Genomic DNA, 21,952 nt, shown 5'->3' on the forward strand with positions numbered 1-21,952 from the left:
AGAACAATGTGACTTTCATAAGTTACAATCGAGGTACAGCAAGCGTATGAAAGTAGTCCCAAAAGGATTAAACTTTCTCATTGGAACATTAGCATTTTATTTAATTACATCTTTTTGATGCATTGGAACAACAATAATCATAGCTCTGTGAATAGTTATAGGTAGTCCTCTTGTTTTTTTTTAATTTCAGTAGCAGTTTCCACTCATCCCTATGTAGGCATTATCAGTAGGTTCTAATAAAGGGTTCGTATAAAGGAGAACGGACATGAAACCTTCATATGCGTTTTATACCACTCCATTTTTTTCTCTAACTATCATGTATTTTCATGTCTTTATCGTTATTGTGTTGCTCTTGATGTTCATCGTAATCACTTATACCTATCATTTCTGGTTTCGTATACTCAACAGGAAATAGGGTCTCGTCATTTTCTCGTCCCGCCAGCGAAAGCGGCATGTTGTTACCATTCGTCTAACGAGACCTAAACTCCGTCAAGTTAATCCCAATAGCTGTACAACCAACAATAGGCACCAATCGTTATAGCCCGCTTCAGTCACATCCTTTATTAGCCCCTACCCCTTTTTTAAACTCACTTTCCTCCATGTACGAACATCCTCCTGCATCCGTTCGTAAATATTCATTTGTCGTCCGCTGAACGTTTTCATGCATTATTATTCTTTCAGACAGTTTCCGTTCTAAAAACTACCTCCTCTTTCAGCTACCAGACAAAACACAGTTCAGCTCCACTCGCAACGTTTCTTCGACATCGATTTCCCGATAATAAGTTTCAAACCAAACATAGTTTGATCACAAAGCCACTATCGTTATTTTTATTTTCATTTTGGCTAAAATACGTTTGTCTCCACCATCGAATCTGTGCGCTAGTCAGCCAATTTCGTCGTATTATACCGACGTTTATACGAAGCCTAGTTTTCATCAATCAATTACTGCGTTGAGCGCGTTATCCTTCAAATGGAAGTTACAGTATTTAATACACACTGTTTGCACACATGCATGCACACCATACAGACTCTCGTCATGTGCCGCACTCTGTATCGTCACGCACATTTGATGTATGACGCCGCGGGTTCAGCGACTCGCGTACCATAATTACTATTATAAGAAAAATTATAAATTAATAATAAATGTAGCTCGACTGCACTTTTGAGTCCGCTTCATGACCACCAGATCTGCCATCGAGTCCTTGTCATCTTCAGCAACGTTTCTTAAAAATGGTTGTTATGGAATTTATGTTGCTTTTGTTGATTATGCTGCGTGACCTACAAAAACAAAGGTCACTCTCTTCGAAGGACTACGAACAATCCAAGTGTAGCGAGTACGGCGTATTTTAGCTTGGGGAAGTCGTTCATACAAATTGTAAGCCATCCAACGTACGGCACGAAACCTCTCGCTCTGCCAACAATATCCTGAAAATTGAACGCATAGTGCAATTTCATTAATGTTCATGGTACGACAAGGAGAAGCCAACAGATATGTTTTCAGCTATCTTTTTCTTGCAGGACTAATGCAGCAAGTGTTTGAAAAATTTTACATAACTGCTCTTCAAACATAGTTATACTCGGCAGTTAAAAATAGAAAAACATTCCAGTAGGGTTAGTAAAAATTGCGAAGTGTTAACTGTCGAAAATGTTAAAACGAACCTTTCGATCGAGCCAAAATTGTCCGGGCGCGTACAAGCCTCGATCATTCACTGAATTGTTGTCGCCTTTTGTTAGTATTTTCATTTTCCCGTCTTCTCTTTGATGTAATTTGATCACGCGATGTACAATAGGGATGTCCCTACCCTCAATCTTGAACACAACGATGTCTCCAATCTGTATTGGATCTGATTCGTAATTTGTTAAAAATAAAAGATCTCCCCGATGGAACGCGGGTTCCATTGAACCTGTAATTGTAATGTCACAATAGGTCAGCGTGCGAAGAAAGTAATCGTTGAAAGATTTTTGTGGCTAGCATCTTTTGCAACTCTCCTTACCTGAAAGAACAACGACGATTGGTGACCCACTTCCCGTAAGAACCATTAAACCTTTCCAGATCATCAACGCAGATGAAACGATCATAGCAAAGTTTAACACCTGATGTTCATAGTGAGAAAAGCAACTTAGTCATATTTAGCTATAAAAATTCGGAGATATTGCGCGCGATACCTATCACGTATCTAGTAAATAATCGATCGTGCAATAAAAACATACGCCAATACTGATCATCAAATTTCTTCGTTAAATCTGTGGAAAAGCGTAGATAGCCATACTGCTACCCATATATCTATAAAGGGCATTTCATGTATGCTTTTCTTTTCTTTTGCTGAGTGCAAACCCTAACGCTATTCCCTCACATCTTTGAAACATAGACAGGTGCTCATCTCTTGACATGAAATAATATTCAAGTGTTCTTTTTCGGAGAGAGGTATATGCTTATGATATCCAAGATCCTTTTCGTATTTATTTACACATACATACTACGCGTGTCTTACAGGTTCCAGTGTGGGTAAATGGATCACAGGTATGGCAGGATCATTTACCTTTATTTTTTAATTTTCGGTTCATAAAAAAAATCGAAACAACGTTCTTCTAATCAATGAAGAATTATTGGGGATGATGAATTTATATTTTTATTCGTCGTAAGCACGTTTTATTTATTGGACTCTCGACAACTAGGTGTGTCAGTTATAAACTCGCTGCACAGTTAGTGCGACAATGTTATAAATAATATGAGAGACAAACAGAAAGAGGTGATAAAGCAGTCGAATATAACTTCGTCATCTAACTATTGAACTGAAAGTAGATCATATTAAATGAGAATATCCTCGTGAATATGATTTTCCAGCAGCCATCTGCTACTATAATGTTAATCTAGAATTTCCGTAAGATTTCTGTGTCAACCATAGAAAACTTCTTGACAGCGTCCAAATGTCGTCAGCATTCTACTTTTCTCCTGACAGAACCACAATGGTACCACTAGCTGTTATCATTCTATCTGTATTTTAGGAATTTATTTTCTAAATATAACTAGGTTTGCATATGTAGGGCAGGTCTGAATCTCACTTGGAACGATATTTGACGGAAGCTCATCCGTTTGATTTCATCCGAAACACCGAGTAGCCGTAAAACCGAGGACATTTTGATGCTGTCGACGAGATTCAAACGATAGAAGTATTAACACCGTTTTCAATATATCCTACTGAATTCTTCTACGTAATGTTAAACAACCGGCTGTTCCTTCTGCTCGGCTTTGCGAACACGTCAAATGTTCAAGATGGTGCGCTCCATGCCTGACTAGCCAATTCGAACAGATCTCTGGAGTTGCACTCGTCCTCTCTCACCGACTCATTATTTTCCCGGTTGTGAATTAAGTTCGCTTACTGGGGCAAAATACCTTACATTGTCATAACAATTTAACTTTCATTTAGAAGTATTTGCCCCGAAATAACTTCATTTACATCGAACCACCACTATTATCGGTCCTTTTTAACGTTGTTGTTTGTGCGTTTTCAGCCTTGGCAGCGACCGTTTGCACACATACTTCTCGCGGTGGTTGTCAAACTGGAGCTGCCTTCTGCATTTGTACGCCCGGGCAGATTTAAATATCACTTCGTTCTTTTGCATTCTCCGTTCAGCTGGCGAGCACGATCATTGTTAGCTGATCTGAGAACTAACTGACTGCTTCTGCGGCTGCTTCCTCAAAGATAAGAAAGTGCGTGTCTGCGTGTGTATGAGAGAAAAGTGTTGCGTAAAAATCTCACAAAGGAATAGTCTCAGTAATAGCTCTTGTAGGAGGTAAGACAGAGGGACGATCGCCGGCTCTAGTCCAAAATCGACAAACCGTGGCACGTTTGTTTACGTCCGACGCGCCCTCTATTCTTGTATTTCTTTTTTTGCTTTGTAGTACCTCTAGTTGCTCTTCGTGCCCTTTATTTAGCAGCTTAACAGTGGCTTCTCTCTAAGAGATATAAGACACTCGTCGGTAGTGCGTACATCATGTTATAGTGGGCGATAAACGCGAAGGCCGACTCGAGAGAAGATCTCCATGCTGAAAGTCAGTTGTCTGGTGTCGATTTGATAGTAGGTGCTTGTACATATGCTGTTCACGGTGCATTTCAGTAACTGAGATTTAGGTGTAAAGCTATAACCGGTAACGACGAAGCGCATTTCCGGTTGAAGGCAATTAGTGGAGGTGTCATAAGTGTTCAACAAACAATGGGCCGAAAAGATACCGTTTATTTTTTAGCACTAATACTGCTGGCTATGTGCAGCCTTCATGAGGGAAAGGCGTCGAGATTCGAGGACCTCCATCATGAGAGAGTTGACAATGGCGCTGTTAACCATCATGAAGGCAGCGAACACGAATTTGATCACCAGGCTATACTAGGTGAGTGAGCTCAGTAACTAATTATCGAATTTAATTTTTCATCGAAATGTTAGTTAGGGTGTGCCCTCGACAGTGCACTTTCAATTGTTGTTCTCGTAGCTGTCACTGCTATTGAAGCCTAGTCTGCAATCAGAGGCAATTCGCTGTCAATGCTGCTGTCGTTTTCGTCTGTTAGATATTCGTCTATCATAATAAGTTGATATATATAGTATAAGATCATAATAAGTTGATATGATGAATAAAGTCCCAGAGACAAAATAAAACTTGTTCAATCACACTTTCAGCATTTTTTATCCTGATATCTTTAGCCATTTTTACGGGTAGTTGTGACTTCGACAACTGAATAGCTGAGACAAGCCCTTTCAAGTCAGTCGCCGTCTTGGACACCAAAGTACGAAATAATCACAGCTTCTACTGCGCGCCAGCGATTCTTTTGTAATCATTCTTTTAAATAACGTCCCGCAAACGCGCGATCACTGCGGACAGTTTAGAATATGATATAGGTAAATAAACCTATCAGCGAAGGGGATTAAAATGTTCTTGGTTCCATGTTGCTTTTGTAGGTTCTATCAAAGTTATCGAATCTTTTTCGTGCTCCAACGGCAGTTTTTCATTTTTGGCTTTTACCTCACGATCAGTATACAAAGAAAAACGTAAGATTGACTTGTGGAAGGTGAGAATACGCACATTTTTGTCAAAAGTACTTGGCCTGTGTGGATTGTATTAGTTTACTCAACTAATCTATCCACATCAAAACTATAAAATTTACCAAGTTTTACCCTTTTCCTGTATGATTTTGCCAAATTGTCTACCTAACATACGTCAATTTGGTTTTCAATGTTACGAAAAACTCTTGACAATATGTATACAAGCCAACATTTTTTGTGCAATGTCTTGACTAGAATTTTGATGGACCCTCAGTGGGCCATCCACTGCAGCCGCTACATTTGCTTGAAGGCTTCGCTACTTTCATCTCTTGTAGTGCGGCGATAATCTAGGCACTAGGCCATCATCATCACGCCACCTGGTATGTGCATTGAGAAACGATTAAGAAATGAATTTTCATAATTGATCATTGTTGATACTGCATTAGTTACTCTTATGACAAACAACTTATTTGTTTTCTGGATGAGTCTGACCTTTAAATTATTAAATATAGATATAAACCGTTGTCTGTTTAAACAGGTGGGGTGTTTATGGTAGTTGTGGCGAGGGAATATGCAGAAATGATAATTGGAGTTAATCTTTGCCTGCACATAATGAGGCAGGATTTGACTATGGATATATATTGCTTTTAGTAGCTCCATGACACACATAATGCATCAGTGTACAGACATTGCACCAGTAGTGTCCATATTAGATTATTTGGAGGTAAAGAGTTACTCTCTACGGAGATATGTATAAACCATTTGTGCTAAAGTCAGCAATCACACCGAAATTAGCGGGAATTATCAAGTGTATCAAAAGGCTAAGAACTTGCAACAAGAGAAATTATTATCAGCTTTCCCATAAAAACACAGCATGATTTTTTTATGGGCGTCTCGAAAGAGCCAGCTGAACATTATATAATGCAATGGAAGGATTTATGCTGGCGATATAAAACTGGTAATCCGCAGATAGTAGGGATTATGAAACTTTGCTAAGCACTCTGGGTATGTTCTTGCACTAGTCAACAACCATGAAGCTTACATGTTTAATCTAAATAGTAACCGCGGAAGCTTTATTTTGCTAGGCATCAGAGGTGAATAGATTACCGTGTGGAACACAGGATCTTATGCGAAATAGAGGTGGTTAAAGATCGCGGAATTAGCTGCACTGTTTCTTTTATATTCAGTCAGCAAATTGATTTTATTGTTTGTTGTAATATTCTTGACAAGTGATTAATGAGCCAGCTGACCTAAGACGTCCCATCAGATGCAAATTTAGTGTATGTTTGCAACCTGTGTTGAAAGCATATCTAATTGATGATAAAACGATAATTATCATTTTGATATACATTTTGAATATCCGGGCACTTAGAGCAAAACAAGGCTGGATTGTACTCTAGTACACGAAGGCTATGACTCCCTAGGCTACGCGAGCATTGACTAGAGATTAAACATCGGCATATGCCGCTTGTCGTACCGCTTACCGCGCTCTCCACTTTTCGTCCGCTTCATTTTCTATTTGTAGATCATCAATATCATTTATGTTTAGGGCGTGCGGTGCGTAAAGTCCATTCTCAATTCATTCATTCGTCTCTCTGTAGATCGAACGGCTTACAACAAATTATGCGACATACGCACTGATGTTATGTAACACAAATGTGCATCGATAAAGTGTGCAAACAACCTATTAATCAAGCAATGATAATATAAGTGTTTATATAATGCAAAAGTCGCACTGCCGGAAAAGAGCACCGTACTAAAATTATCTGCTTAATCTGATGAATACGTAATACTGTTGTCGAATACGTTGTTTCACATTTTTTATAAATGGATCATTCAATCACCAAATGTTCAAAAATCAATTTCACGTTATCCTTCTTATCCTAATATTATTCATCCTAATAATGATTATTGAGTACCGTGCGAGCATAACCTCAATTAAGCAAACACGTTAATTTTGGTTACTTTTGCAGACGTGGTTGATACCCTTTTTATTTAGATTTTTATATAATTGTCAGTTGTTAGGTTGCATTTGCTTAAGTGAACTACAGTGAAAGCTGGATGTGACCAAAGACATATTGTACATCTTGTAAGTGGTTATGACAAACCTTCGGTAAACATCTTGCAGTATACTAATCAACTGTTTATTGTTATAATACTATCTACCAATAGTTAAGTATGCTTCCATTTGTGTGCACCTGCCTAAGAATGTAAATAGCAGATGATGCCAAAATACATTTTTGCTTCACCGTTTCTCATCATATGATAAAATAACGCTTTGGTGCCAGCGTAACGTTCAATGTTAGGCGTTAATTGCTATATAATATAAGTTTCGACATATAACAGCTCACTACGTTATTTTTGCGACATAAAATTGTCGAAGACAATATATATTTTTGTGTATGTAAATGTTTTTAGCTTTACTCCTTTCCCGCGATTTCAGAGTTTTTAGACGCTTGTTGTGCTGTTTCGTTAGTTGCTTATAAGTGTTACTACTAAAAATGTGCTCCTTTGTCTGCAGTGATTTTGCTTTTTCTGAGCTGTTTTATTGCTTCTCAGTTCCTTGGAAGGCAGTTACCCAGTACTTGTGTGAATGGAAAAGGCACTACAGTGTAAAGTCTCACACAGGTTCGTTCCTGAAAATCGGCTTGCGGCTAAGACTTGCCTGAGTAGACATCCTCCTTACCGTCCGTAGAATGTGCATGTTTTACAGAACCGTTTATAAACAGCTACATGTGGAATAGCGAGGTTTTTAGACCCGACCGTTAGTGCTGCCAGAATCGTCGCTAGTGCTGCATATTCAGTACGAACGTTCAGCTTCATAGTCCATTGTTAGTAATGCTTAGGAGTGGTAACGAAAAAAGTGGCTGCACGGCTGGTGACGAGTCATATGTGAGTTTAGTCTCTACAGAGTTCGCTCGTTTGCGTCTATTATCGAACGCGTTTTGTGTTTTTACAGTGGATGCGAAAAAAGCAGTTGGTATTCGTAGTCTTGGACAACAACAGCTATTGCTCTAAGGATCGGCGTGATAAAAATGTTGCACGTCGCTGGTACGCTGGGCTTCGTCGGTGCGCTCTTTCTAGTCGCACTGATCATTACAGGTACAGACTTGATCTATGTAAGCTCTTCGACGTCTCCCACGGCACGTTCAAGCACAACCTCAACTACCCACGAGTGCCTCCAGTCATAAGAATGCTATAGCGGCACCATTAGATAAAGGTCGGTCTAAATAATTAGATTGACTTTGATCGAATGATCGAACTTTGATTGAATACTTTATTAACCACGCAGGTCTAACTGCACTGTGATGCAGTTTGTTGATGTAAAAAAAAAAGGTCTATAGCTCGATTGCTCATCTTGCTGCTATGTCTAGGTAGACTGCTAGTATACGCTTCGCATAAATAATAAAAGCGCCCTCTCAAACCTATAGTAGCTATTTAATGGAACAAGTATTGACCCCGGCAGGGATGTTTTAGTGTATGTAGCCTCTGATGACCAATGTTTTTAAGTAAGACATACAGTTGGGTGCGAGTCAGTTTGAGACATGTCAAAAATTTTGACATGCGTATTAGAACTCGGTATTCTCTTAACGTTATAGTCATCCATTTATTTAGAAGTCAATCGCTCTAGTTCCACGTGGAGCATAATAGACAATTTTGGACTAAAGAATGAGGAGATCTGACATCAGATATAATGAGAACGTCAAAATTGTGGGTCCAATCCTGATGCACATTTTAGTTCTTTAAGTCTACAAATCGAAATGCCAACATATTAATTTGGTATCGGGTGAAGCTATGAGTTTTAGCCGTACATCTTTTCACAAAAAGTCAAGAGCGTTCGTATGTATCATGTAAATAATCTTTGTAACAAATATAACGTAGTTCTTAGGGCCGTTGCGTAAAATTGTTGAGAAATAGCTACGCGAACGCGGCATGGCTAGTTTCTTCTTCAATTAAGCGTATAATAGTACTTGTTCTATATGCCATACACTGCCTCTTTTTGTGAATAAAGCTGTTTTTAATTCTAATCTTAACCATGTCATATTAAAAAATGCCTGCGAGAAGAAGCGTTTGCAGATTTATGTGCTTCCATTACCTCTATACTACGCCAAAAGAATTCTCTCATATCTAGCATCCGTTCGTAGATGGTTAATGAATATTTCATTTTGTCTGGGGCCCACACTTCGTGCTCTCGACAGACTGCCTTCAAATGCTGTGTACAAACGTTGGTTGACAGATAGTTTGCTACCTTGTGGAAAGGTGTACGCCTGCTGTGCATTTGTTTATAAAGCACCAAGGTTTTTTTTGCGTCAATATGAGCATGCTAGAAACCAGAATATGTACCGAGTCGAAAGGTAGAATACTGACATTTTACCATACACTATACCAGTTCTCCTCGTTCATTAGTGTAAAAGTGTTATTTGTACTGCTAATGATAACAATGGTTGCAAGTCTTATATTATGTAAAACGAAAAGTTCTAAGTACTCAATGATACGAGCTTGTTGTAGCAGGCAAATTGGCAAGAAAGTTCGGCGATTCTAATTTCACTCACTGCATTTGAGGGGTCTGCTTACAGTTTATTGCCTTACTCCATTTTATAGTTTTACGGCTGTCGAAACGTGATTTATCGGAAGTGCACACAACAACAGCAGAGACAGTGAGCTGCTATGACAATAACAGCAACAACAAGAACAACACTGCTAACTCCGAAGTGTGTACTGGCGACATCAGTCTGAATGTTAACACAGAAGACCAAGTGCTGGTAGGTATAGGATCGCCAGTACTCTTTCAAACAGCGCCACAGGATAAACGTATCGTTACGGCTAGTTGTTTGATTAACGATATCCAGTTTAACTTATGCGGCGTATTATCTGGTTACGGACAAAACGGGGAAAATATGATTTGTAGAGACAACATATTGAGCCCATTTTGTTCACTGATCGTTCATATTTTCAGTACGAAATATTTTAATTATTTCACGGTCTTATACAGATTTCGGATCCTCAAATGCAAGCACAGTTATCTCTGGATGTGTAGCCAGCAGTACTGTAAGAGAATACCAAATGACCCTAGTCATGACCTAATTGTTTCAGAGATGCCAACCATGTACTGATGATCGAACATTTTGCGTTTAGAAAAACCAACCCGTTTGATGCAGCTAGACAAAAACTAGCTAGGCCCACTTCGATAGGTAAAGGTTAAGACTGTGCATCGACAAAAAGACGGCCTCTTACGGGTATTGCTTAGCCGGTTGTTGTTTGAGTTACGGTTGATTTGTGAATTGTTTAAAATCTAGCTCTTAGTAACTTAGCTTTATATAGATGTCTAATATTTTATTTATATCAAAGACTATTGACTTAAGGATGTATCATAAGGGCTTTTGTTATATGTATACATACATGTGGAGCTATGTTTAGTAATCATGTACAGACCACCGCTAGTTAAATCCTAAGTGTGTCAGGGCGTGTCGAGCGTTTGCCATATGTATGATTTGTTGATTTGTTAACTGCGAAGGTAACATTATATTAAGCTATACACACGGCTTGGAAAGCATGAAAAATTCCCAAGTCTTTTACCAGGGCAAAACATATCGGTGCCATGTCTAGTTTAACAACATAAATACAAGATGCGCCTGTCACTGGAAGAGGTCACAAATCACTATGAAACGCTTGCAGGTATGGATGATGGCAGTCGTATCGGATCTCTCAAGTCCGTTCTGCCGGTTCAGAATGACTGGGGGCACCCTCGCGAGCAGAGTTTAGGTTCAGAGTATATGCTTAAGAGTGTTTTGTAAGATTTACTAGGTTAACAACGTTTTCTTGTACACACCAAATACTATAGCAGCTTTTTATTGCCATATGCTTTCTGCATCACATTGTGGCGCTCAAGCTAGCGACAAGTGTAAAGCCAAAAACTTGTACCTTCAAAGCGCTGTCGTTATTGGAATGTATGGGATAGGATCTACTCTATCATTGTTATTATTTACTCATGTCAGTTTTGCGCTCAAAGCATTATCCAGGACGAAAGTTGTGCTCCCTAAAACTCAGTTAATAAAGTTTTTAATACAGAACTGCCTTTTTGAATGTTTTTTCACAAATATAATTACCGAAGCAACGGACCATACTGAGCCGTTATTATTAAATGGCTTAATAAGCTCTGTAATGTTTTAGACATACCTCCTTTGTTCATCAAATCCGTCTAATCATTAGATTCTATTTCGAACGGTGGCCTGTGGCTGTTACAGGTAGCAAGGATGCTGCGGAAGAGTTTGAAGATTTACCCCCTGAGGAAGCGAGACGACGGCTTAGGGGTATAGCAAAACGTATGGATAGTAACCAAGATGGCTATGTTGAAAAGGCAGAACTTTCCAAATGGATTCTCAATTCCTTCGAGTGAGTGTATCCCTTAGTTATGCGAAACGATTTTTCTATCTACACTATTGTTTATTATATATTTTAGTGTACTAGTAGTTAGATTATGAGCATTCTTGTGATTTATCGTGCGTAGTCTCATCCATAAGCAATACGACAATTTCTTATACATAAAAGTGCTGACGAAATCATGCATACTCCATCACAATAGATTGATAATTCTAATAGTTATAGATTCGTATACTTAATGCACATATGAATGGATATATGGATATTAGTATGCCTGTGTGTTTCTTATGACTTTTTGTTCTCTGACATATTTTCTCTGAGCCCATATTTGCTAAATTTGCCACTTTAGGCATTTTTGCTACTCGTAACTTGACTATCTACTTTAGACTGAGATCTCTCTAGGTGCCACAGGTAACAGTAAAAAAAAAGGAATATTAGTGTCCTAAATGCGTTTGTTCGAAAAGTTCTAAAATTTTGGAAGTTTAAGTTCAGATATTTTATGATTATTCGAAAAGAATGGTAGGTAGATTAGTTAAACGTGGTAGTACCTATTTTGAGTCTATTAAACTGGTATGGTAATAAGTCTTCACCGAAAACATAGCTTTCTTGGCGATCGCTATATGCGTGAGCCATAGAAACTGAGGGGTGATAATTTATTAATTTAGGAAACATTTTTTTGTTGTTCCGACACATCTTACAGTATGTAGATGTCCTTGACATTGATGTTTCGTGAACGAGTCTGGTGTAAGTGGATACACCGAACTTTTAAATTACATTGAACACTATTGATTATATCTACATTTCCTGAATATAGCCAAGAAAAATATGTTGGGCCTACTTTATGTAAGCTCTAAAAATTATTACCGGTATCTGCGACATCAGTCCGGCAACGTTGATACGAAGTCATGAATTTGACAGATTTTCCTTGTGAGACAATTTTAGGAATTAAGTGCAAAGATTATTCCCGAAATTTCGGTACTTTTTGCAAAGTTGATCTCCTTGCATTATGTGGCGTTTCCGTTTGGCCCTCCATACCGATGTGGTTCCTTGAGCTTATCGAAATTATTTCTGTGAGGAAAAAATGTTTCCTAGTCAAAATTATTTACTCGTGCTTTTACTACGGCAGCATGTTGACACGCGAGGAATCGCTTGAACGTTTCGAAGATGAAGATCGAAATAAAGATGGCAAGGTCTCCTGGGAGGAACATTTTGCTGAAAATTTCGGTGAAGGCAGTATTCTCCATGAGCATCATGAGGTAGGTCCTACGCGCATTAGGAAGGAGGGTGTCCCATTTTGTTTTTGTTGGGTTTGCTATGAATGGACACAGAAATTATTTGGGAATTAATTGGCATATTTAAGCATAAAAGAAACTGGCATATTTGTTAGTCGAAAATGGAAATAATGTATTAGAAAATTGTGAAAATTAACCAAATAAACAGATATTATGAGAGGAGTAGTAACCTTTAGTATATCTCCATCGATATGGTATTCCATTTCAGGAGGACGTACCGCGAATGCTCGAAGAGGACCGGGAATTGTTTGCTTTAGCTGACGACGATCGTGACGGACTTTTAAGTAAAGAAGAGTTTCCTGCATTTTCACATCCACATGAGTTCTCGAAAATGCATATGCTACTCGTAAATCACACAATGCGAAGAAAAGATACCAACAAAGATGGTAAATAAAACATTAATTACAAACGTGCTCCTGTGGTATTAATAAACTGCAACTATACACTTTACACTGTTCAGATAGATAATTATTGTAGCTCTAGAAAAAAGACGTAGATAGAAATAGATGACTTTTTACAGAATAAAAATTTCATGACGGTCAATGTGATAAGTATTAATTAATGCAAAATATCATATTAGACCGATATACAGTTCATTGAATAATTCGCTGACGCAATATATCTTTTTTGGGGAGGGGAGGGGGTTGCGTTATAAATCAAATTTTATGCTTATAAAATTTGAGGTTTTCCGTGCTTCCAAATGTCTTCGTTTAATTTTTCTGATGTCTTTTCATTCTTCGCTGTTTAGGAAAACTAACCCTGGAGGAATACCTTAAAGAGGATAGTGGGCGGGAGATGTCTGAAGAGGTTCGGGTAACAGAAAAAGATCGATTTGAGCTCGATCTCGACCGAAACCGAGATGGAAACCTCGATCTTTCTGAAGTGAAGCACTGGATTATTCCTGATAACAAGTAAGACGTTTGAATATTTAGTCTGCACCAGCTGTAACCAATGGGATACTCGAGTCATTTAAGTCATTTTAGTGAAAAAAACGAGTGTTCGGCTCGTTTTGAAAAAGACTTGTATCATTTCTCTCAAAATTACCTGCACAGACAACGCCTATTCCAATTGTCTCGTTTTCTCCCGTGGTAATTACAGTGACATTGCTGATCAAGAAGTGGAGCATTTAATGGAGAATAGTGACAGTGACAAGGATGGCAGGCTCTCGATCCAAGAAATCATCGATCACCACGAGATCTTCGTCGGCTCAGAAGCAACTGATTATGGAGAGCATTTGCACAAGTTCAAGGATGAGCTGTAGACACTTGAAATGCTCCTGATAATTTGCCCGATTACTCTTCTTATCGCCTTAAATGCAGCAACAGCAGCAAAACTAATAATGAAACTGCTGGAGAGGATCTGTAAAATTAAAATAGCAGGCGAAGACCAGGCAAGGTTCTGCCGGCTAAAGACGAAAAGTGCACTTTACTGTCCTAATAACCTTGACAACAAAGATAACACGGATTGCCAGTTTTAATATGATAGCAGCGGACACTTGCGGACCAAGAATTGAACGAGCGGTTTTTCGTTTATTTATAAGCGAGTCCCATATCACCGTAAAGCATTATTTTTCGATGCTTTTAGTCACCAGCACTACTTTGGACAAAAAGGAACGTGAATGCATGATTTTACTGGGGATTGTACATAGGCTTCTTTATATTAACGAATATTTGCCCTGATTGTGATGCGTGTTAATGACCGTTATTTGATATGATCAAATTTAAGCCAAAGGTTGTAGCTTGTCCCATAACAACGCGTGTACGTGTTCCTCGTACCAGGGCAGACATTTGCTCGAAATTGTGAGCTCTTTACGATAGTTTTCTTTTTATAAGACACTATTGAGGTTCCCGTACCTTCTTATTTTTCAAGACATCATTATAAACTGTCTCTCCCTAGCAATTTACTTGTGTGTAACATGAAAAAATAGAATTATGAAATCTTAAAAGCAATCTCATATTGACTGCGTCCATCTAACCCGTTGCATGTGTTGATCATTTATTGGAATACGCGGATTCTATATTTTGATAATTAAGGATGGATACGAAATTTAGTTAAACAGCAACATAGCCAGCGTCCACAGATGGCCGCCACTGACCGAGAAAGAATTTAGAAGCCCTCGTAAATATCAATGTGAAATTTTATGTAAATATACTATGGAATGATATAAATATAGTAAAATTACCAAATGTGTATTTTTGTTCTATTTCACTTATCTTTGTTATAATGAAATGTAAGAATAATTATTTTCAAAGCGACAGCTATATAATCTACTAAGGTCCGCTTTTAACGGCCATCAATGACCATTATTAGTTACAAACCATCGTCTGTAATCTCATAATATCTTAAGCTCACCAAGCTCATCAGAAGGTCTTTATTTTAAACAGCGTCGGAAGATGAGACAACAAAATATCAAACACCATTTAACATTGTTAGTTCCATAGTTCGACTGAAAGTTGGTGAAAGATGAAGACCAAAGAAGATAATCGAAACCGTCTAATTTGGTTTGTCATTTATATTTACAGTCAATTCGAATTAGAATTTGCGATGAGTGCGACTTGCGGTATGTTTAGCGGCGCCTAACTCTCATAGCAAATACAACATACTGTGGATCTGGTTGCTCTTCCTGGCTTAACTACAGTGTACTAGCTACGTCTAGTGCATTGTTTGTCTGAGGTACATTTTCGACGAAAATTAATGATTAGCTATTAGGTATAAAGTAGGCACTAAAGTGTTGTGGAAGTAGATGCTGCAACAACCCTTGTAAGATAACATTTATTTAATCTAGTATTTTCTGTCGTTTTCCTATTAAATCAGGGATGGAGCTGCACAACGCTTCTTGGTCGATAATAATAATAATGATTGTATAGCAACCAAATGGATGAAATTTCTGCACAGCACTATCTGCGTGTGCGTTTTCGTCCTGGCTGGTTTCAACAATTCGACCTGCTTTGGCCGGAGTTCATAGAGTACATAGAGGCGGTTAAGCTATTTTTGTATACCATGGATTGCTAACTCTATGCTTTGCCGAGGTTCTTCGCAGGTGATAAAGGTTTCACAGCAGATATGAAAAGGGACACAAATGTTCCAAATTATACGAGGGCTCTTAAAACCATCAGCAGGTGGCATATTACGGATGCTGGAGTTGCTTTTGCTAGGTTGCCAGTGCAAAGCGAACGCATTGTCTATCGTCCAAGCAAACTTTGGAGTTATACAGTCAATATTCTCTGATCGATAAGAATATGGCCTCGTTTAGCCGGTGACAGGGGCTCTTCAGTATCGTCGTCGCGTACATTTTGTACTACTAGAAGCGAGCACCGATGGTGAGATAAGTGTGTAAGCTCAGGCAACTGTTAGCTGCCTTAGATCGCAAAAACCTATTGCCAGGACTTAACTAAGATCCTTCAATGACAATCCTAGGGTGTAGCATCAATTTTTCTGCTGAAACTTACAGATAAAACGCATGGTACTTAGCTAAGGTCATTACTTCATCTTTTATATTTTACGAACTTGATGCCTTGTAATATAAAGGTGTTAAATTCGTAAAATATACTTCTCAATTTTAGTCGATGTTTTAATTTAGCGCCTTATAAATATTGTGCAACATTGTTAGTCTTTATTTTTATCGTAATTAGAGGCTGATTGAGGATCTTTCGTTAGAATAATTTACAACGCGTCAATCATGGCATTCGTTTTGCTTAATGGGACAACGGATCGTAGAATTATTCTGTAATCGAATCGATGAAATATTGGAAGTATCATGTTTGCATTGATACGAGCCTCGTGTTGTTCTTATAAGTACTAGTACGATACCTAACATACTTGTCTGTGAAGTTTTGCAGCTCTCGGAACTTTGGAGGTTTGGTCGATGTTGAAAATCCAGTTAATGCAGTCCAGAGCGACTGCAAGCATCAAGCAAGTTAATTACTAAATCGTTACGATTGATGGGTGACTCCTTTAGTGACTTAATTTACTCGAAGGGAAGTGGCTAATTAAAACTGTTAGAAACGTCAATAAATGCTTAATAATTCTTTAGATTTAACTTAGCCCAGTACTTAATGCTGATGATGATATCTTCTTCTTTTTTGCCTATTTCTTCCCTTATAATTGTATGAGATTTGATTTGGCATTATGAAACTGCTTGTAAATGTAATCCTTCTGCTCTTACTGAAGAGTTTTTTCGTCACTTAGCGCGTTGTTGTTTAACTTTAAAATGGCACATTGCATAAACACCAATCCAAGCCGTTTGCTTCAATAATTTTTCTGAAATAGACGACGTGGCGACTAAAACTAAATATCAGTTAATCTAATTTTGGGGTTGCATACGTCACCACGCATTGACAACACTACTTAGGGTAAATTGTGGTATTTATAATAATGGCGTCTATCTGTTAACATAGATGTTCCATTTTTGTGTTCAATCAAAGCAAAAGTCGGCCTGGTGAAAACCCACCTACCGGGAACCTGGTCAATATTGCTGAATTAACACTGCTCAGAAATGATCTGACTTACTATCGGCGCTTGTCCTGTCAGGTCAGCCAGAATTTCAAATAACGCATAGGGTTTATTAAGCGTTGAATTATCGTATAGTACGGACCTGGAGGGAAGACTTAACTCGCGAGTAGCGACTTTTTTGAAACAAAGCTTGTCGTCGTTTCATCGCCAGACTGTTGAATAGATTCAAGTTTGCTTCACTTTGTCGTATGATCGATGTGCGTTTTCTTGAACTTGGGGAACATTTTTGAAGAAGGCTATTAAGAAACCTGGACGGACCTGAACGGCTGATCCGACTGCTACTCAAATGAAAAAATTTTTCAGGGTATCTCCTAAAGACTTGATGGTCGAACAGCTTATGGTACTTTTAGGCTTTTTTTTTATACATTTTCCGTCGAAGATTAATATGAAAGCGTAGGATTCCTGGCACAAACTAGCTAATTATGGGTTGTGGTTACTTTAATAACGTTTTAGCTCTTGTGCATTTTCAAGAAGTACCTCAATAAGCATTATGCAGGCCTCCTGTTAGTGATCTTTTTGCTCTAAAATGTTAGCGGGGTGTTTTATAACTGTAGAATCATGCTCCCGAATGAAAGAAGTCTCGGCTGCTTTTAATCCTTTTAATGTAAAAAAGACAGTTCTTTTAAGCAGGGCCCCACCAACATTTGCTGGAACAAAAGGTAATAATTTAGTGTCAGGCGCAAGATCTCCAGTTTTATATTTTCGCTGACTACAAATTCAACAAATATCTCAAATTCTTTGCTTTGTTCTGCTCAGTGGTTAACGAACTTCTTTCCAAGTTCAGTAAATTGGCAGGCATCTCGCAATTGTAACACATGGCAGATATAACTGCTTCGCGTTTGTTGAGATCGCCCATTTCTCGCATCGTTTGTCTCTATCCTTAATTTGTAGCTAAAGTTGTATACTAGCATCGTATACTATCGCAGAACTAGTATGTCGACGTCGAAACAAAGTATTACAAACGTACATCAGTCAGTCTGAATATCGTTAACACTACTGACAAACTAATCATTAATCGTGGAAGACTTAATTCCTACGGCAGTTAAGTAGACCGAAAATATTAGTTGATATGTTTCCTGCTGCATTCGTAGTTTGGATCTTAGGAAAAATAAGCTCTTTGTAAGAAGAAATAGAGATTTAGGGTTGAAAAGAAAAAAGCTTAACTCTAATGTGATAGATTTAGCTATAACTACAGGTTAACGTCGTTATACATTTTTTTGCCAAATTTACATTTAACACTTGTGTATTGGAACAAGTTTAGTTTCATCGATCAACATCACGCAAACGTATTAGGCATTACGTAATAGCAACAGATCATATTATTGCCGTATTGTTAGGCCGTGCAAAGAGCCGCTTAAAAACGCAACTACGAAACAATATTCACATGTTTACATAGATACTGCCCGTGATGCATAATTAATCGAAGGATGTGTTAGTATTCACCACGTTTGCCTGTTTTTTTTTATGTTTGTTGCAGCCAGCATGTCCGAGCTCCGTGCAACACTTTCCCAAAGTGTTGCACGAGGTACATCTAGACACGAAGACATGTTTTACACATGACTTCGGTTTCTCTAATCTTTGATGTGTGCCGAAAAATCCGCGTCTGCGTCCAAGTCCTCTGAATCCTTTTTTCTGCTGTAGTTTTTACTCTAGTACTTCCTAAAAGAAGTGATTTCCATATAGTTTCTTTTTTAAGGTCATCATTGTATACAAAATAATTTCGTTTCATTAATACTAGTCCTGATTAACCCGTTTTTACAAGTTACAATTATAGAAACGAAAAAAAAAACAGTCGAATGAATCATTATCCCAAAAAGTGCAAATCAGCGAAGGTGTCAGCTATAAAATACAAACGTGAGGTACATGCCAATTCACTGAGTTTGAGACGAAGTGTATTACCCGTTTATCCTCGTGAGGAGCTGTCATTAGCCATATAACTTCAACGAATAATCAATAAACAAAATATCTATGGAAGCCTTTTTAAAACACAGCGAACTACGTCACCGTGCACACTACATAAAGAAGGAAAAGTCCATTATTGCTCTCACGATTCAAATTAGAAACAACGGAGTTCTTTTTTTTCAGAACCTATCTTTTAAGTGTTCTATGAGGCACTTGTTCTTAACTACTATGACAAAAATCTCGAACTGTGATGCTACTTGTATGTATAGCAAATCTTTAGTATTCCGCAATTGAGTCGGTACTGCCTTGGGAACTATTTTTGTTTAGAAACGCAATCTTTTTTTTTTTATACACGTAGATATACACGTAGATGCTCTGTCTAGATAACACATTGTATTCAAGCACTTGGCCCTCTCCTTTGTCATCATATTATGACGAGTAAGCGGCTTTACTTGACGAAATCGCTTGAGCTCTTTTACTTGAAGACAAGGCTCTAAAATCAATATATTTTTAGAAAAGAAATTCGGGAAATTTCATTTCCTCTTCTTTATGGATCTTTTTTCTGCTGCTGGATGAGCTGACGCATTGGGGAAGAAATACGTATATTTTTTATCATCATCATTAATAAGAGAGCCAGAATAGCTTAATTCTTATACGAATATCTAAAGAAATCGTAAAGTAACAAGAAAATGTTCATACCTTTCTGAGATGTTGTTGTCATATCCTTCAGAAAGGGCGGTGTCGCTTAGTGCACCCGTTGTTTGAACAGAACGAAGACTCCACGTGACTCTGAAACGGTCATCGCTTCGGTCATTTGAAACGGTCATTTTTTTTGAATAGGCACGTGGTGTCTAATTATTTTAAATCAATTTTCTTGCTTAAAGACTCCATTAGGTAAAAAAAAAGCACATACAATTTGACCCAAGCAAACATTTTACATCCATTTAGCCAGATATTTACACGATGCGTTATTTCATACCACAATCGAGACAACTTAGGCATCATGTCTTATTCTCCCTCGCCTAATTAATCTGCCTGACTTTTCTTTAGTTCAATGCAGTGGAAAACTCCTGCGAATTATCTTGCGAAACTGATAAACAGGCATAACTATTCAGTAATAAATTAGTAAATCATTTGACGCATCTTTGGTCCACGGAACTATGCGGAGCATGGAGTTTTATTCGATTACTCTAACATTCTGGTTATCTTTCTGTTTGTAGTAACTGCAGCTGACACTGAAGTGTATACATTCACGCAAGCATGGGTATATACAAGCCTTTGATATAGAACGCTTCTAAAGTAATATTTCATTTCCAATTTAAAATACGCTGCATAGGTATAAAAAACCAAAAGTGGTGTCTGAAATACCATTCTGACTGCACATAACATATTTATTGATAATTTTACTGATTTAATAAGCATTAAACGCAAACATATGGGAGTGCGAGTGCAAATAACCAAAACATTTTAAGATTTTATTTAAATTGTCTAATTCTGTTTATTTTTTTTATATTTCAACATTATATAATAAGAATTTAATATTTCGTTGTAGGACAAGTGAGGACAATTTTTAATGTTCCTTTTGCCTTTCTGTTTTCTATAAGTTCATGGTGCAATGGACACAATTTACTTCGAGTTGAGGCCTCAAAGATGAAGATTCCATGTTAGAAAAAAGTTTGTTTCCGACACCTAAGTTCGTCGTCCGAAGTTACGAAGCTATCGAAGTAGTTGACGATAGTTGTCCCGTCTAGGGTAACGATTCCATAATTGAGAAAACTGTTCGAAGGAATTTCCTATGTTCTAAGGCGATATATCTCATCCCGATCGAGTATTCCATGCAAATCGAAGGAAGCGTATATACGGCTTCGCATTATCCTTAACCGTCCACCCGAGTGAGCCACAGTGACTCGTTTCTGCACAAAGTCGTCGTTGACTATTGAAAGGAGCAGTTAGTTCCGGGAGATACACCTAAGCTACGACTTGAACCAAATTGTTATAAAAAAAAAAAGGACTATGATTTGCGGTATTGGTCAACAAGGATTTATGCATGGCTCAGTTGCACCGACTGAGCGACGCTGTCTAATAGAAAAAAAGTCAATAGATAAGGCAATGTTATCCTTCTCCAATATAACACCATACCACACCACATCACACATAGTTAACATTATGAAACGCGCTGTGCAACAACTTGAGAATGAAGTTCGTTTGCACTCATTATGTTCTCCAGACCACGCTCCTATGGGTTGCCATCTATTCCGCTCATTGGAAAATTAAATGAATGACCGTACAGTTAAAAATGGAGAGTAGACCAGTTGCTTAAGACTAGACCTGGAAAGGCAAAAGAATTGGTTGATAGATAAGAGAAGGTCGTACAAAGTGACGGCGAATATGTACTAGGCTAATCTGTTTCTAGAGCTTGAGCGAAAGAGCTGTGTTTTTGTTAGATGAAAAACGACCCGTGCTTATGATGTCATAACATTAGAATAAAACTTATTAGGTACCTTGTGTACAAGGTAGGTTTTTCTCGGTAAGCTCCTGCAAATGCTTAAGTTTTACCTATAAGTCAAAGGATACTGTAATTTTATAATAGTCTAAAACCATCCTCAAAAATGTAATCCAATGCAGCCTAAAAGACCACTTACATTCACACAAGCCATATTTCACTATGATTATGATGGGAAAATGCAGTACGCATTCGTGCACCGTACTGACACCCCTAAACAAATCATGAATTAAGTCCCTTAAAAAAAACTGACCTCGAATAATAACTAAAACGCTTCACGTCGCGTATAAATGGATTGTATAACAATACAATGTATTGATTATTTGCA

The 21,952-nt window shown here is 38.0% G+C and overlaps 3 protein-coding genes and 1 long non-coding RNA gene across 12 annotated transcripts; 2 read left to right on the forward strand and 2 right to left on the reverse strand.

Moving 5' to 3' along the window:
• Positions 1 to 67: 67 nt before the first annotated feature.
• On the reverse strand, positions 68 to 3,299 carry twr (signal peptidase complex catalytic subunit SEC11 homolog C twr). Its single transcript, XM_022836146.2, has 4 exons — positions 3,064 to 3,299; positions 1,995 to 2,094; positions 1,660 to 1,904; positions 68 to 1,425 (listed from the first exon to the last, which is right to left on the reverse strand). The coding sequence occupies exons 1-4, from the start codon at positions 3,136 to 3,138 to the stop codon at positions 1,294 to 1,296; spliced, it is 552 nt and encodes a 183-aa protein (XP_022691881.1). The 5' UTR covers positions 3,139 to 3,299; the 3' UTR covers positions 68 to 1,293.
• A 325-nt stretch (positions 3,300 to 3,624) lies between these two features.
• LOC111262126 (reticulocalbin-2) lies at positions 3,625 to 14,893 on the forward strand. 3 transcript variants are annotated; one of them, XM_022836143.2, is made up of 7 exons: positions 3,625 to 3,712; positions 4,120 to 4,387; positions 11,280 to 11,427; positions 12,542 to 12,671; positions 12,916 to 13,093; positions 13,456 to 13,618; positions 13,806 to 14,893. In XM_022836143.2, exons 2-7 carry the CDS (start codon positions 4,216 to 4,218, stop codon positions 13,966 to 13,968), a joined length of 954 nt encoding a protein of 317 aa, XP_022691878.1. In that variant the 5' UTR covers positions 3,625 to 3,712; positions 4,120 to 4,215; the 3' UTR covers positions 13,969 to 14,893. The 3 variants fall into 3 exon arrangements, with proteins under 3 accessions (XP_022691878.1, XP_022691877.1, XP_086825092.1); XM_022836142.2 differs by having other exon boundaries at positions 3,631 to 3,795; XM_086968966.1 differs by having other exon boundaries at positions 3,695 to 3,712; positions 4,247 to 4,387.
• LOC111262130 (uncharacterized) lies at positions 6,548 to 11,273 on the forward strand. 4 transcript variants are annotated; one of them, XR_015311827.1, is made up of 6 exons: positions 6,548 to 7,123; positions 7,556 to 7,662; positions 7,994 to 8,136; positions 9,637 to 9,797; positions 10,129 to 10,226; positions 10,711 to 11,273. XR_015311827.1 is itself a non-coding variant. In XM_086968967.1 (5 exons), exons 3-5 carry the CDS (start codon positions 8,070 to 8,072, stop codon positions 10,795 to 10,797), a joined length of 315 nt encoding a protein of 104 aa, XP_086825093.1. In that variant the 5' UTR covers positions 6,548 to 7,123; positions 7,556 to 7,662; positions 7,994 to 8,069; the 3' UTR covers positions 10,798 to 11,273. The 4 variants fall into 4 exon arrangements, 3 of the variants coding, with proteins under 3 accessions (XP_086825093.1, XP_086825094.1, XP_086825095.1); XM_086968967.1 differs by lacking the exon at positions 10,129 to 10,226; XM_086968969.1 differs by lacking the exon at positions 10,711 to 11,273 and having other exon boundaries at positions 6,549 to 7,123; positions 10,129 to 10,704.
• LOC111262132 (uncharacterized) lies at positions 13,900 to 21,885 on the reverse strand. Of its 4 annotated transcripts, XR_015311828.1 has the most exons (5): positions 20,035 to 21,885; positions 19,821 to 19,910; positions 17,697 to 17,866; positions 16,527 to 16,606; positions 13,900 to 14,015 (listed from the first exon to the last, which is right to left on the reverse strand). It is a non-coding gene; the product is annotated as an uncharacterized LOC111262132 (long non-coding RNA). The 4 variants fall into 4 exon arrangements; XR_015311830.1 differs by lacking the exon at positions 17,697 to 17,866; XR_002681412.2 differs by lacking the exons at positions 16,527 to 16,606; positions 17,697 to 17,866 and having other exon boundaries at positions 13,920 to 14,015.
• Positions 21,886 to 21,952: the final 67 nt, after the last annotated feature.

Source organism: Varroa jacobsoni, unplaced genomic scaffold (genome assembly GCF_002532875.2).
Source record: "Varroa jacobsoni isolate VJ856 unplaced genomic scaffold, vjacob_1.0 scaffold_629, whole genome shotgun sequence".
Classification (NCBI taxonomy): Eukaryota; Metazoa; Arthropoda; class Arachnida; order Mesostigmata; family Varroidae; genus Varroa; species Varroa jacobsoni.

Coding starts and splice junctions, on each gene's coding strand:
- twr (XM_022836146.2), bottom strand. CDS start 3,138: ATGTCCTCGGTTTTACGGCTACTCGGTGTTTCGGATGAAATCAAACGG. Junction 1,905..1,994: donor AATCGTCGTTGTTCTTTCAG/GTAAGGAGAGTT, acceptor TTACAATTACAG/GTTCAATGGAACCCGCGTTC. Junction 1,426..1,659: donor AATTTTGGCTCGATCGAAAG/GTTCGTTTTAAC, acceptor TTCAATTTTCAG/GATATTGTTGGCAGAGCGAG.
- LOC111262126 (XM_022836143.2), top strand. CDS start 4,216: ATGGGCCGAAAAGATACCGTTTATTTTTTAGCACTAATACTGCTGGCT. Junction 13,094..13,455: donor AAAAGATACCAACAAAGATG/GTAAATAAAACA, acceptor TTCGCTGTTTAG/GAAAACTAACCCTGGAGGAA. Junction 13,619..13,805: donor TGGATTATTCCTGATAACAA/GTAAGACGTTTG, acceptor TGGTAATTACAG/TGACATTGCTGATCAAGAAG.
- LOC111262130 (XM_086968967.1), top strand. CDS start 8,070: ATGTTGCACGTCGCTGGTACGCTGGGCTTCGTCGGTGCGCTCTTTCTA. Junction 8,137..9,636: donor AGTCGCACTGATCATTACAG/GTACAGACTTGA, acceptor TCCATTTTATAG/TTTTACGGCTGTCGAAACGT. Junction 9,798..10,710: donor ACACAGAAGACCAAGTGCTG/GTAGGTATAGGA, acceptor AAACGCTTGCAG/GTATGGATGATGGCAGTCGT.